This window comes from Thamnophis sirtalis, unplaced genomic scaffold (genome assembly GCF_051295495.1).
Source record: "Thamnophis sirtalis isolate CommonGarterSnake01/CBP01778 unplaced genomic scaffold, rThaSir2_p1.2 scaffold_12, whole genome shotgun sequence".
Classification (NCBI taxonomy): Eukaryota; Metazoa; Chordata; class Lepidosauria; order Squamata; family Natricidae; genus Thamnophis; species Thamnophis sirtalis.
Genome location: NW_028261392.1, coordinates 49,895,323 through 49,911,861, shown reverse-complemented (window position 1 = coordinate 49,911,861; position 16,539 = coordinate 49,895,323). Strand labels below are relative to the sequence as shown.

Sequence of the window (16,539 nt, the reverse complement as noted above, 5' to 3'; positions counted from 1 at the left end):
CATTCCTTACTTGCATTCTTGACTATCTTAAGAATACGCCTCTTGTCTCTGCTGGCAGTAGCACCTGGCAGACACCTGACCTCTTTTAAAACCTCCATATCCTTTCCTAAATTTACATCCCTTACGATTGAATCACCAACCAGAAGGTGATTTCTCTTTTTACATACCTTGATCTTCTTGTATATATAAACAACAAAGTGATAGGTCATAGATAAAAAAAAATCATAGTTACAATCATTAATCCTAAAATACAAACAATAAGTGATAAATCGTAAGATACCAATAGGAGAAGGTAGTAGTAAAGATGAGAAGATGAGAAAATGAGACGGATAATAGCAATTACAGACTACTACATGATTAAATATTGTTATGCCTAAGACAGTACTGTGGAAATTAGGTGTTCAGCAAAGTGATTGCATGGGGGTGGCGGGACTATATTTGTATCTAGTTTTTGCTTGTAGTGTCCTATAGAGGCATCCTGAAGGGAGAAGTTGAAACATTTTATGTCCATGATGTGAGGGATCAGTAGATATTTTAGATATCTACATCTTGGTAGATATGTGGTGGGTCTGTAGATAAATATACCATGCCTTAGTCATTACAGCAAACTGGCTTTACAGTACAATGAAATAGTTAGGCTATTATTAGGAATAAAGCTTAATAGTTTATATAGCCTTCTCCTGATATTAGTGATTGAAGTACTTTGCTTTTCAGTTTTTGTGTGTGTAGGGGAAGGAATGCCACAAAAATGGCCATTTTTAATTCCCATGCTCAGTATTTGGTTCTTTTATTTCCTTTCCTTTTTATATCCCTTGTCTTCATTTATGCAATTAAGTGCAATACCTTACCAGGGCATTTTTTAAAATAATCTTTATTAAAGCTTTGTAAAGCACATAAAATCACAAGCTAATAAAGCTTAAGCTGTAAAGAAAGAAAAAAAGAAAAAGCACAGAAAGAAATAATTGGAAAGGAAAAAATAGAAGGTTCTGGTTTCTTTTGCAGCAAATATAAGTACGTTACAAAATTCTCTCATACTCTGATTACAAAAAATCCCTTCATCAAAGACTGAGGTATCCTTTCTAATCTGAAATGTTGTTTAATACATCTGAATCAAATCCATCATTTTATTATTTTATAAAACTTGTGCAATTTAACTAATTGTTTACAGGACTTAGTTTCGAAAATGCTTCATGTTGACCCTCATCAGAGACTGACTGCTGCTCAAGTTCTAAGGCACCCATGGATAGTTCACTGCGATCAGTTGCCTCAGTACCAACTCAACAGGCAAGATGCTCCACATCTTGTGAAGGTAAAAAAAAAATCCTAAGCATACTATTCCTTAGAGTAGGCCTTTATGGTACACAGATGGCATATATCGGACAACATTTTATTAGAACTGATATGCTCTTCTGGTCATCTAGAGAATACCTGCTAAGAATGTACATGGAAGTGGATAAGATGGCAGGCTTCTCTGCAGTAACCCCCATTCTATGGGACTTTTCTCCAGAGGAAGATAGACCCTGTTGTGTTAGTTTTCTGGAAACAAAACTGCTTTATTTCAGTATGTTTTTAGTCTCAGTGAATGACTACATGGTAGCACCAATTAGGGAATTCATTTGCAATTTTTAAATATTTCTTTTGTATAATCCTTTGTGATTTTTATAGCTCCTTTGAGCTATAAAAATAGTTAAAATGAATAAACATTCTGTTTGCTATATTTTAATCTGCAGTTTGCCCCCTTATTTTTTTCCATTACAGGAGGTCTCATTTAACAGCCATTTGTTCAGTGACTATTTGAACTAGCAACAGTATTGAATGCGTTGCAATGAGTTACAATTGGTCCTTGAAATTCTGACCTTTACAGCACCCCTTGACCATGTGATTGTGATCTTAGAACCAGCCTGTATCTCCCGAACATCATGGTGTCCCATGGTTACTTGATTGCAAGTGACCTGCAGTGCTCGTTCCCCACAAGGCAAAGTCAATAGGGGAGCTGACAGGAAGCAGGAAGTTATGATCATGTTAAGTTCTCACTTAAAAACTTATGCTGCCCTCACTTAACAGTAACTGGGAATTGTTAGAATTGCCATCAGTAAGCATGTGACATCATGTCTTATGATGGCATTGCTTAGCCACCGAAATTCCAGTCCCAATTACCATTGTTAAACAAGGACTACCTGTATTGCTACCATTTCCATTTCTAGCAATGCTTTGAAATTTTTTACATTTAAGATTTTCTTAGTCAATGATCCATTGAAGGCATTTTCCCTATAATAAATCTTTCATTATTAAGGAACAAAATCAGTAATTGTTTACTTCTGTTAAGGAAGTCAATCCTACGCTATTGGCTTAAAAGGAAGGCCATTAAAACTTGGCTACACCAGCAGGCCATGGAGGTTTGGACATTTTAATATAGTTTGTTTTGACTTTGGAGTATTTGTCTAATATAATTAAAGTTCCCAGAGTTATGTATAGAGTGATGTACTTTAATTTGATCTTATGATTTTTTTTTATTTTTTAACATTTATGAATGTCACATAGATATGCCATTCAGAGATATCAACAAGAGGAACAGCATAGAAATAAGCCCAGTAAATAATAAGTTCTTTCAGTGTTTTTCTTTTTTTAATAGGTTTTTTTATTTTTTTTATTTAAACATTTCATTTTCCATTAAAGTGTGTTGTCCAGGTACAAATTGCTCTTACAGTCAAAATTTACAGTATTCATTACTTTGCTAATAATTATCTAATCTTACAATAATAACAATCAGCATTATAGCTCTATTCATTTCTCCCTCTTAACATACTGTATATACTAATGAAAATATAATTATTTTCAATATAATAATCTTAATAATATTCCCATGTTAATAACATTTGGGTGGATGAGTACTTCTATTGTTAAAAGCCAAATTGGTATCCTCAAATAATATTGTTCTCTAATTTTCTCCCATACTAACAGTAGCATGTTCCTTATGTAATATCTTTGAAAGTAACCATGTATCTTGCTTTTCCCATACCATAAGAAAGCATGCCAACCCAGTTATAGATCATTCTTTCATCCATGTTAATACTGCTGCCTAGTAACACAATTCTCAATTTGGTAATCCAAAACCTCCTCTGTTTCTTGAATCTTGCAACATTTTAAAGCTAATTCCTGCTTCTTTCCCCTTCCAAAAGTATTTTAGTATTATTTTATTAAGTTCCTCATTCCCCCCCCCCAATTTTATCGGAATTGTTTGAAATAAGTACAGTACTCTCGGTAGTATATTCATTTTAATTATAGCTATTCTTCCTATCAATGATAGTTGAAAATTTTTCCATTTTTCCAAAACTGTTTTAATTTGTTGCATCAATTTATAATAGTTATCTTCCTTAATTATTAAACATCTTGCTGTCAACTGGATTCCTAAGTATTTTTCTTACGTAGTAATCTGAATATCTATTCTCTTTATTAACTCTTTTTTCTGCTTATCTGCAAGATTTTTCACTTAAATTTTAGTTTAATTTTTATTATTTTCAGTCCTGCTACTTCCCCATATTCTTCTATTTTTTAAAATTAATTTGGCCCTGTTTCTAATGGATCTTCCAAAATAAATACTAAGTCCGGGATGGCGAACCTGTGGCACACGGAGCCATTTATCAGGCCAGGCCAGGCGTTGCCCTGTCAGCTAGCCAGCATGCTAGCTAGCCCCCCCCCCCCCCCCCGAGACCCTCCGGAGGCTTCAGGAGCTTCCCTGAAGCCTCCTGAGCACAAAAAAATGGCCCTATGGGCAAACCGGAAGTCACTTCTGGTTTGCTTGTAGGGTCATTTTTACTCCTTCGGAGGCTTCAGGGAAATCTCCTGAAGGTCCCTGAAGCCTCCAGAGGGCCTCTGAGGGGGCGGGGGGGCTGTTTTCGCCCTCCCCAGGGTCCTATAAAGCCTCTGGAGCCTGTAGAGGGCGAAAAAAGCATGCAAAAAATGGGGGGGTTGCGCCTCTCATGCGTGCATGCTCATTGGGGGGGTCACATATTACATTATGGGTGTGGCATGCCCGTGCACAACCCTCCCCTGCGCTCCCCCCTTATGGCACACGAGCCAAAAAAGGTTCACCATCGCTGTACTAAGTCATCTGCAAACTCTTTTTGTTATACTTTTACTTTTTTATTTCCATACCGTTTATCTCTGTATCCTATCTAATATTTCTAGGCAATACTTCCAATGTCATTATAAATAACAGGGGGGACAGGAGACATCGTTGTCTTGTACCTTAATATTAATCTTCTTAGTCACATCTCCATTTACTATTATCTTTACATTTTATTTATAATATATCACCTTGATCATGTTAATCTCTCCCCAAAGTCCATGTCTTTGAATTGTGTTAGCATAAATTGCCAGTTCACATTATCAAATGCTTTCTGTGCATCTAGGAAGACCAATTCCATTTGCTTCTCTGGGTGTGCTTCCTAATATTCCAATGTATTTAAGATTATTCTCATATTATCTTTAATTTGTATCTTAGGTAAAAATACCATTTTGATCTGAATGAATAAACTGGTTTAGGAATCTTCTTTTCTGCAATTATTGAAGCAAATATTTTATAATTGGTATTCAGTAAAGAAATCAGACTATAATCTCTCATATTCTTTTTCTAGTATTTTTTTGCTTTTGTTTCTTCTTTTTATTTTTCTTTCCCATATATGTTATGACTAGTCCTCTAATATATTGTATTTTTCATATAAGACGTACCTATAAGATGCACCAAAGTTTTGAAGAGGCAATTTTTTAAAAAGTAATTAGGTAGATAGAGGGATAGAGGGGGAGAGAAAGAGAGAGAAATACAGTAGGGAGGGAGGGAGGGAGAGAGAGAGAGTAGTTAGGTAGGTAGGTAGATAAAAGGATAGAAAGAGAAAGGGAAATAGAGGTAGAGAAATATAGTAGGTAGGTAGGAAGAGAGAGAGTGTGTAGATAGGTAGGCAGAAGGATAGAGAGAGAAAAAGATAGAGAAATACAGTAGATAGGTAGGGGGAGAGAGAGAGAGTAGGTAGGTTGATAGGTAGAGGGATAGAGAGAAATATATAGAGAAATACAGTAGATAGGTAGGGAGAGAGAGGGTTAGGTAGATAGATAAAGGGAGAGAGAGAAATAGAGAGAGAGAGAAATACAGTAGATAGGTAGTTATTTCTGCTGGCACAGCACTTGATCAATGTAATTCTCATCAATCAGTTAAAGAGCTTTCCAAAAGGGAAAAAAAGTTTTTGCACTCTGCAAACCTCCCAATAACGGCCCGTTTTTTCATGAAAATGGGCCCATTTCCCCCCCAAAAAGGCATGAATAGTCCAGGGGGCGGGCTTGCAGAGTGCTCGGGGGGGAGGGGGGAATTCATTTCTTTCCTCCCCAGCCCCCAGGAGCTCTTTGAAAGCCTCCATAAGGGTATGCAAGGCCATTTTGGTTATTCTCTTTTTTTTTTTTTTTTAAAGTCCAATTCTCTTTCCATAAATCGAATAAATTCCTTTTCTTTTAGCATTGATTGGTTCAAGGTCCATCTTAGTTTCCTTTTTTGTGCCTTCCATATAACTTTTATCAAATTGTGATCCACCCAATTGCTTATTTCTGTACATTAGACTTTAGTTCTTCTGAAATCCATATCATGTCTATTCTGCACCAAGACATATATCTATTTGAATAAAATGAGCATTGGTTTTCATTAGGATGAAATACATCCTATACATCGCCATACATCTTGAATGCCTACTTCTTCCGCCATTTAAAAAAAGGCTTTTGGTAGTGTTTCTCTGGCTTTTTAATTTACTTTTCTAGTTTTATAGTCTTGATTCGCATCTACAATTGCATTGAAGTCTCCTACTATACATATATTTTCATAGTCCAATTCTATTATTTTCTTATGGAGTTGAGCATAAAAGTCCTCTTGATTGTTATTTGGTGCATATATTGCTACTAGAAGTATCTATTTGTTATCTCCACCATCAAAATCCTCTCTTTCTCATCTGTAAATATTTGCTTAACATTTATTGTCTCTTTTACATAAAGAGCTATTCCCCTCTTTTGTTGTGGTAAAGAGGTATAAAACTTCCCAATTTTAAGATATAGTATTGTTTTTTAATATGAATTTCTTGCAAGAAGATTATATCTAATTTTAATTTTTCTGGTTTACTAAAAGTCATTTTCCTTTTTATTGCCGAATTCAATCCAATTATGTTAATTGACATTAATTTTACTTCTTCCATGGTTTTACTTTTAGATGGGTTTTGTTGTCCAATCACACTTATCTCTCTCAGTTCTTTAGGCTTCTCTCCTTCTCTCTTTGCTATTTCCTCCAGATCTCTTCCATCTTCTCTTTTTTGTACCCTTCTCTCATCTGTAACTTCTTGTCATCTGTCCTATCTTATCTCTCTTTCCTCTCTTATTCTCGGTTCCTCTTGTGATCAAAGTAGTGTTCGTAGAATCGTTCTGCTTTTTCTATGGTGTGTAATCTATGTCTTTGCTCCATCTAGGACACCAATATTCCCTCTGGTATCAGTCATCTGAATTTCACTCTGTTTTTAATCAGTTGCTTTGTTAGGGATTTATATTCCCTCCTTGCTTCTCTAACTGTTCTCAGGATCTGTTTTAGAACTACTACCTTTTTCCCTTTGTATTTTAAAGGATTATCTCTCATTCATTCTAGGAACTCTGTTTTCATTGTTTTTTTTTAGTGAGTCTTACATGTACTTCTCTAGGAAGCCTGTTTCTTGTCGCATATCTAGTCTGTATTCTAAACATTTCATCAATTTCAGCAAGTGCTTTTTCTTTGGTCACCTCTAAAGCCTCCAATAACAACTTTTCTAGTATCTCTGGTAGGTTCTCTCCCTTCTCTTCCTCCAAATTCTGGAACCGCAAATAATAATCAGCTCTGTCCATCTCGATTGTTATAATCATTCTTTCTTTGTTTTTGTCTGCCAATGTAAGTCTATAGTCAACTTCCTCTACTCTTTTTTCTGTTTGTTCAGCTTTCTCTTCTATTTTCTGTATCCATTGTTCATTATTCACCATCATTTGTTGAAAATTCTCTATTTTATCCTCTACTTTCCCCATTCTTTCTTTAAAGTCCTCATGGAGCACTTGTATCATAACTTTCAGTTCTGCCTGCATACTATTCATTTTCTTTGTTGCAATATGGCATCCAGTGACCTCTGACCTGATGGACTGGATGTTGCTGATGATGATGCTGAAGATTGCAGATAGTGTTTCCTCATTTTAAAATCTTTTATTATTTGTAATCCACAAAAAGTAAGGGATGATACTGTTAATTGTAATCCAAGAATAAGGTAAAAATATAAATTATAATCCAAAGGTTATCAGTCTTTAAATCCTGCCAGTCTTGCTGCTGTTTTTCAGGTTCTTTAAACCCTAATTCTTTCTTATCAATGACAAACTGATAATTTGTAATCCACTAGGCTCACCAAGTCCTAGAATTTAACCACCAGCTATTTTATACCCACCAGTGGAGAGTTCACAGAGCAAAAGTAATAGCAAAGGAAATATACTGCTATTCCCAGTTTCTGTTTTGTTTTATCTTTTTCATTTCCATTTAAGTTCCAAGAGCTGCACTTTTTAAGAAAAAAAATCTGTGTTTCACTCCCTGCCTCAGTTTTTCAATTTGAACAATTGTAGTTCAAAAGTAGTTTATCTAACTGTCAGTTGTTATCATCCGTTTTTTTCAGCCAGTCAAGGTTATACTATTTATGTATTTTTCCTTGCACTTTTACCAGTAGATGGCACTGCTGCTCTATTTCTCTTTGTTCTTCCTCTTTTTACTTAATACACTCCATTTCAAACTTTATAAAAATGTTTTTAATAAAAATTGTGTTTCCAAGCTTTATAATATCTATACATATTCTAAATTAGTCAGTTTTGTACTTGAGATATCCAGTCCTGCTTTCCAACTGGAAAGTGTTTCCACCCTTTTTTAGATAGATCTTTGACTTTACTTCTTATTCTAAAAATGGCTCCTAGGCTTCTCTCGCCGCTTTTCTGGGAGCTGTAGGGAAAAAAACAAGTCCACCTCCTCCTTTTAAGTCCCACTTTCACCCAGATGTTTTCCAGAGGGTTTTTTCTTCTATGAAAGTTAAAAGTTATAAATCTCTTAGCCAGATCATTCACACTATTATTCAATCATCCATGCTTCCGGTCATTGTCACAGCTTCAGTCCAGCATGCAGTGGCTGGCTTTCCTCCTACTGAGTTTGAGAGCCTTCTCTGGGTCAGTCAGAGAGATTGCAAGCTCCCTGAGACCAGTGGATGTGCTCTCTTTATTCATTGCCCATCTGAGGTGATTTAGATCCGTCCAGACATCCCAACAGTCCAGATTTTGATGCATCCTCACAGAGCTCTGTGAGACACGTCGTAACACCGTGATTTCAGCCCCGCCCCTCTTCAGTGTTTTTCAAAGGGCAATTTATTATTATTACATGGGTTTAATAAAACTACAAAATTTGTCTAACATACTTTAAATTTTTCTTTGTTTCCAAATCTAATGTGATAGGATAAGAATGTAAAATACTTAATAGAAATCAGAATACTTAGTAACCAATGATACTAAAGGCACATACGGTATCATCTAATCAGTATAGCTTCTGAGAGATAATGGTTGATATTTGCACGAATTCTTCCTATTTGAGAACTCAGTTAGCATTATTAAGAGCAAATCTAAATCACATTTGTGAGATTTGAGAAGTATACAGTGCTGGAATGTTGGACATTCCCTGTAAACTAATGTTTTAAATGATTGGGTGATGTTATTAACACATATTCCTGCCTGCATGGATATGAGGTGCAAAATAGTAAGGCAGAGACACGTTGCACTGTAGATTAAGATAATGTTTGTGTCTTAAATATTAAAATTCGACATTATTAAATTCTGTTTGTTTAAACTCCGTAATGTGGTCATTGAACCTATGATTCACAATTTAAAAAATCTTTTTATTCCTAGGGTGCCATGGCAGCTACATACTCAGCACTGAATCGCAATCAGTCCCCGGTTTTGGAGCCAGTGGGTCGCTCTACGCTTGCTCAAAGAAGAGGAGTAAAAAAAATTACCTCAACTGCTCTATGAAATGACCTCATGTAAAAAAAATGGTACCACAATGAGTTGATAGCACAAATTATGGCAACAGATAGCACCCCAATTACCTGAAAGCACACTCTTCCAGCTGGTACTGTTATGCTGCTGCTGCTGCTCTTGCTTTCATCTTTTGAAAACTGTTAAAGCAAAACATTTTCCTTCAAGTGGAGAAAAAAGCGGAATCAGTGGTGAAAAAAAACTATCAATGGAAATAATTACGAACACCTCTTGTTACAATAGATACACTGAAAAAAGCACTCTGCACCATATAGCATTATTTTTATAGGGAATCTTTTTCCTCCCTTTAAAATAATTATTTGATACATGTAAGGATGGACAGTTTATGTTAAGCACTTACCTTAAAATATGTTTATATTAGCACTGTAATTTGTGCCATCCAGTGTTTTATATGTTTTGTATATTTTTCCTAACAATACACTTCAATACATTGTTTCCTTCTCTTTAGACTAATTGATTTGACAATTAAATCTGATTAAAATATTAATCAGTATGATTGGACATCTCTAAAACAGCTTGACTGTTAAACAGCTATTGAATGTAATTCTGTGAATATGTATTTCCTTACTTGGATTTTTCCATGGACACATTATTAGAAATCTTGAGAATTGTTAAAGCATTTAATGGTATAACTGGCATATTTTAATCACATATGTAGTTTGCTATGTATGGAAGCAAAAAGGATCTGCATATCGTCATGATGTGTGTCTTTTGGTGAACCTCAGAAACTATGGCTAAATAGTTTAACTTTGGTTCAGCTGATGTTAATTGTAACTGGTTTTTCTTTGTTGCTTAAGCAGCAATAGCATTTATTGCACAGTGCTGATCAGAAAATGGAGAGGGCAGAAATGTAATGTTTAAGCTGAAATAGTGCTTTCTCCAATAATAATGTTAGATCATTTTGTGGCTAAAAATTAACAGCAGGTCTGTTATATTTGGGCCGCTATAGACAAAAGGAGCATTGAGTACAAATTGAATGGAATGTGTCCCAGTGTCTTCAACTTTTCTAGTGGCTCTGCCTTCATAGTTTGGCATGTTCCTAGATTACAAACTTGAAGAATGCTGTATAATCAGATGCTAAGATTGCAATCCTAAACACACATACTAAACATAGAACTATTTCTGAGGTTGTTTTTATCATTTTCATGGGGACTTGGGAAAACTTTCACCACTTTAAAATTGTTTTGGGATCAGATATGTGAGATGTTAAACTTTTATGTATTGCAATATATTGTATGCTGAAGAAATGAAGAATTTTGGGTGGCTCATAAGAAATCTGCCAAAGAAATTACTCTTTATACAGTAGTAATATTTCTTTATTGTCTTGCATTTTGCCAATAAGTTAGTCTCAGATCATTGTGGTAGATAAGCAAAGTAGGAAATGAAAATATATCTTTTTTTAATATCAAATGTTTGTGATCTCTTTAATCACTGGGTACTATCGTTTGTCTGTCTTTCTTTTAGTTAATATTAATTTGTAGTTCTTTCCAGGGCTTCATCTCATGTTTCTGCCTTACAGACTCATGCAACTATTTCAGGTTAACACAGTTTTATTTGTACTGTAATTTAAAATCCTTTTCACACACAAGTTCTTAAATGAGTCTTTGCTTGTATAGATGCTGCTAATTAGTCACCAAGGGGCCTTTATTTCTTACTGTTCGTTAAATGTTGATGTTGATACTTTCTTCTGTCATGCTTTAAAATATTTTTTAATTTTGCTAAATGTTGCCTCAAGATTTAATTGCAATGGCAGATCCTAAATAGGTGATATTTTATAAGTTAAAGACAGCTTTTCATGACAGGGCCTAGTAATATGGGGAGCATTCATAGCATCCATACAAAATACATGGGCAAGGGCTGTTTCCTAAATTTGGATGGATGGAAATGCAGGTAGTCCTCAACTTATGACCATAACTGAGCCCAAAATTTCTCTTGTTAAGTGAGACATTTGTTAAGTAAGTTTTGCCTCATTTTACAACTTTTCTTGCCCCAGTTGTTAAGTGAATCACTGCAGTTGATAAGTTGGTAACTTGGTTAAGTGAATCTGTCTTCCTCATTGACTTTGCTTATCAAAGGGTTGCAAAAGATTATCACATGACCATGTGGTTGCTGCAGCAGTCATAAGTGTGAAAAAGTCACTTTTTCAGAGTTGTAATGTTGAACGGTGAGTAAATGAACAGTTGTAAGTTAAGGACTACCTGTATATGGTTGTATCTGCTGAAATTTTCTAATATGTCTATTTTTAACATGATTTTCAACCCTAATGTGTTTATTGCATTTACTTTGACATGATTTCCCTAAAGCATCTATGGTGCAATTCACAACTACATAAAAATAAGTTCTGGGGTACTTTTGGAATTGGAAAGGAAATACAATGTTGTGCTTTTTCAAATGGATCTCTTATTTTGATGTATATAAACATATGCACTAGTTGTCATGGGTTAAATCTAACAAAGATGCTGAGATGCTAAATGTTGCTGAAGCTCTAGAAATTTCACAAAATGCTTATTCCATTTTGAGAGAAGATACAAATCTTTGTTTCTTTCTTAATAAGCAAAGAACAGACATGTTTATATCTTTGGAACCTTGGAACATGAATCCATTATTTGTATTAGTCTGCTGCTCCTGATATTTTATTTCACTTTGCTACTATATTTTATTGTCTTGCAGAAAAAAATATTTTATTTCTGTGTGCATGAACATTTTTAATAACCACCTTCCAAATGGAGGGATTTTATTAGATGTTTTAAAGACACTATTCACATTGGACTCATGCAGTTAGATTTATATTTAACAATATATGCTTCTTAGAAGATTCTTATCTTATTTAATATTCTGCAGGAAATAAGTGTGTGTGTGAGTGTGTGAATACACATACATACATGCACACACACTTATAAATATGTCTTCTCTACAAAATAATTTTAAGCATTTGGATTCAATCATATATAATCATGTTCATTATGTTATCCGTTTATAGTCCTAGGTTATTTTATTATTTTAAATGTAATGGTTAGAAAACATGAAGGTGAGCACATTGGAATTTACCTATAAATAAATAAGCAGATTTTTTCCCAATTGGATTGCACTGGAAATTTTAGATTTTATCTTAATAAAATTTCATCTACCCCTAAGAAAAATTAAATGATTTACTTTTCCTAGACAGAAAACATTTTTACTTTATATAAAGCAATCATTTATGCATATTATATTTAAGAAAAAGAACAGTTCACTTAAACATTGATATATTTACATCTCAGTTGTATTTTCCAAGTTACTTTAAAAAAGTATTTTAAAACTGGTAAAAAATATTCCATTACTCATTATTTCTCATAAATAATGTATTTAAGCCTTTCTATAAATTTTAAATCCGCATAACACATCAGAAAATATATAATTTATAATTTTGAAGTTCAAAGAAAGCTATTATTTCAATGTCTTCTGTGACTTTTGTCATCCTTGGCTGGGAATATTAGTATCAACCAAATTGGAGGTGACTTCCAACTAGTTAATCCTAAATAATATGTTGAATGTTTAAGCCTGTTTTGATTCATGTTTTCTAAAACATTATTTAATAGCTGAGTAGAAAAATAGTGTTTCTTCGTGTAATTCTTGCCTTTAGATAATATATACTTCCTGTGTTTTTATAACAAAAAAGAGGGGAAGATATTATAAACCCCAACATTTGTTGACAGCTACTTTTAATTTTTAGATTATTTTGGGATTTTATATAAAAACATTAAAATTTCCTTATTACTCACTACAAATATGGTTTAGAACTTAAATGGCCATTTAATATATGTGCAGTAAGAATTTCATCAGGAACATATCTCCACCCATAAGAAGCAGTCTAAATGAGCAATCCATGATAAAAGATTCACCAACCATTAATGATTTGGCACAAATAGTATGCTAATGACTAATAGAGGTATCTTGAAGTGATTTTCAAAATTGGTGTATTAAATGTCATGAAGTTAGTGTCAAGTCTTAGCAACTATGTAGATAGACTTTCTCCCTTGAATTGTTCTCAACCTGGCCTTTTTGGTGTCTTGGTCGTACATTCATTGTTCTTGCAACTGAGTCCATTCATCTTGCAATGGTACTAATCTGTTCTTTTTTCTTTCACTTTTCCCAACATTGTGGTCTCTAAAAGAAACTGGGTCTTCAGTTATATAATATATCCAAAACATTAGTTTAAGCCTGATCATTTGTGCCTTGAGTGAGAACTCTAAATTTATTTGTTCTATGATCCATTTTGTTTGTTTTCATGGCAATCCATATTATTCTGAAGAGTCTTTTGAGCATCAATATTTTTTCTATTCTAATTTTTTTATCCATAGAACTTAACAGGAAATGCCATTGCTTGTCTAATTCTAATCTTCATGGGTACAGATACTTCACAGCACCTGAATATATTTACCAAGACCTTGAATTGCTATACTGTATTTCGTGATTGCTGATTTATTATTCATAGTCAAGCCTAAGGACATTTCATAGCTTGACATGAGAACATTATCAAAGACCTTTCTATAACCACTGAAGCATAAATTGATGTTTTGGCTTTCTCAATTATCCAGTATGAATACCTCTTGTTCCATGTCTTTTTAAAAGATGAGCTTGAACATTTTCTTTTCTGTGTAAATGTCTAAGCTACATTGGATGATTCTAAACCATGAGTGTCAAACTCGTAGGGTCACGTTGCTATCACTTGACATTTCACAATGTTTTTCCCCTTTGTGGAACTGGAGTGGGCATGGCCTGCGTGTGACGCATCCGGCTTCGGGCTGCCAGTTTGACACCCCTGTTCTAAACATTATTTTACTAGCATGTAAAATCAAGGATATTGTGCAATAGTTTGCACACTCTAAATTTTCTTAATATTGGTAAGTGTGCAGTTTGCCATATTTCTGTAGCTACTCTACCTGTAAGCTTCTAACTTGCTAATGATGTAACTAACTTCTAGAATTGGAAGTTCTTTTAAACAGTGTATCTCTTCTAAGATATTTTAGATGTTGAAAACCCTGATTTATACACTCCACTTCTGTTTGATCTTCATTTAATCAATTACTGTCTGTTGATTGGTATCCTTTAGTATAGGAAATTGATGCAATATTGGAGATGGGAGATCTTTTTGGAAAAATGTTCTTCATTTTCTCTGTTTCCATCGTGTATGTCTTATGAAATACTGAGCCTCTCTTTTAACAGTTCTATGAAATTATTGTAACGTTCCTCCCAGATATTTATCTTTCTTGGTTTTGCTGTCTCTTCTCTTCTTGGGAATACCCACCACCTGCAATGACATCATTCCAGTTTGATTTCTTATGTGCAGGTCTTTTGACAGTCCCTTTCCACATTCCTTCAAACATCAGCTTCTTTTACATCATTCCATAGTTGCTCTGGTTCTCTATTAAGGTGCAGGCTTTCAGAGCAATTCCTGAAAATTTCAATTTCCCCTTGAAAACAATGAGTATATACTCAATCATATCAGGGTAACTGGTTAACTTTGTTCTTCCACTTTAGCTTGATTTGAAATTTACATAAAGTTTATGATCTGTTCCACAATCAGATCTTGGCCGCATTTTTGCATTCTATAACCGATCTCTTCCACTTCCTTAGACCAATATACTCAATTTGTTTTCACTGTGCTCATATATATGTATATTAGTCCTTATTGTGATTGTTTGAAGAATGTGTCAGCAATGAAAAAAATTATTAGATTGGCAGAAATGTGTAAGTAATTTGCCTGCTTCGTTTCTGTTTCCTAGGCCATGTAGTCCAACTACATTTTCTTCCTTATTGTTTCCAGCTTTGGCATTCCAGTCGGCAACCATAAGCAACACATCTTGTTTGAAAATTATGTCAGTTTTGGATTGAACTTGGGTATAGAACTCATCAACTTCCTCCTCTTCTGCATCAATGGAACTTGAATAACCATCATATATTGTCTGCAGAATCTAATTGATATTCAGTCATCAAGTACCATCTTTGCTACATCTTCCTGACTATGAAAGCAACTTTCCACTTAGGATTTCATGTCCAGAATAATAAACAATATGGTTTTCTTACTGAAAACGCCCAATGTCCAGTCCATTTCAATTTCCTGATGCCCAAGATTCTAATGCAGTTTATTCTATGTATCTTTTATTGTGTTTAAATTTTCTATAATCATATTTTTAAGTTCCATGTTCCCTCCCTAATTTTGACTTTGCAACCTTTGAATTTTTTTCTTGCAAATGTCAGCACTAAATTTTCAGAAAACTTTAATCTAATTGCATCATAAATATTAGTGCTCCAAAAGATCCTCAGCTTTTCTTCAGTGGCATGTTGTGTGGCATCCAACTTGATGGGATCATCTGGCATATCAACAATCACTTTATCCAGGTGTTTTTCTTGGTAAATATAGTAGTCTACTACTGGCTTCTCCCACACAGTTTGAAATGTTACTGAAGTAATCATTTCCAGCAGGCAGAAGAAAATGAGAATTTTAGCCAGGGCAGGGCCAAGCCATAAAGAGAATAAACACTAAGACATTTTATTTAGGTACCTTATAAATGTAGATATAGATCAACTAAATCACTGTTTTATGATAATAAAAGGAAGGTTTTACAGCATATAAATTATTGATTAGTAATGAGTAGCTTTTAATCTTGATGCTGATGTATATGTATCTTGATACTTCTGACCTAAACAAAGGGAAAGTCCACTTACAAGGGATATACTTATTTTACCATTTTAATGACAATGGGGCTAGTAACTATTTAAGAAATTTTAAGATACATATATAAAATATTTTTATATGGTTCTGTACAATAATTCTTCATATTGATTTCATAAGTATAGCATGCAAATATAAGATATAGTAACATATTTAACTACTGTATCTCTCAGACAACATTAAAGTTGCATCAGATGCTTTCATTAGCATTGCAACTAAAATGCTGATAACTAGGCAAAAATAAATTTTGATTATTTTATTGAGAGCTCTCTCTGTTTTTAGAAAATATATATGTATAATCCTTTTTCCAAATATTACCACATGAGTCTGGGAGGATATTATTGCTTGTATTCTTGTCAAGAAAGGTTTTGTAATCTTCACAAGAAACTAAAGTGATAATGCAAATAAAATTTGAAAATACTGCATTTATGAAGCATTTTATTTCTTCTAGGTGTCTGTTGCAAAGCAGTTGTATTTCTTTTGTATATGTCATAGTTACAAGAATTTAATAAACTTGTTTGTTACTATAAGGATCTCTTAAGTTTGAGTTTTATATAGTTGCAGTATCAAGCAATATTGAGGGATTTTTATGACAAGTCATGAAATATGCATAGAAGTTAAGCAGAGGAAGAAAAAATTGAATGTGTAAGAAGACATGCCTAAGATTCTGCTGCTGTTTCTTCTCTAACATTTGAGGAAGA

The 16,539-nt window shown here is 33.9% G+C and overlaps 1 protein-coding gene across 3 annotated transcripts in view; it reads left to right on the top strand.

Moving 5' to 3' along the window:
* The window catches only part of RPS6KA3 (ribosomal protein S6 kinase A3), a 72,235-nt gene extending 55,867 nt beyond the window's left edge, over positions 1-16,368 (top strand). For all 3 annotated transcript variants that reach the window (XM_087726447.1, XM_087726446.1, XM_087726448.1), the window contains exons 21-22: positions 1,169-1,309; positions 8,974-16,368. In XM_087726447.1, the coding sequence (XP_087582573.1) occupies positions 1,169-1,309; positions 8,974-9,096 (264 nt within the window). In that variant the 3' untranslated portion in view covers positions 9,097-16,368. The remainder of the gene's footprint in view (positions 1-1,168; positions 1,310-8,973) is intronic.
* The last annotated feature ends 171 nt before the right edge of the window (positions 16,369-16,539 follow it).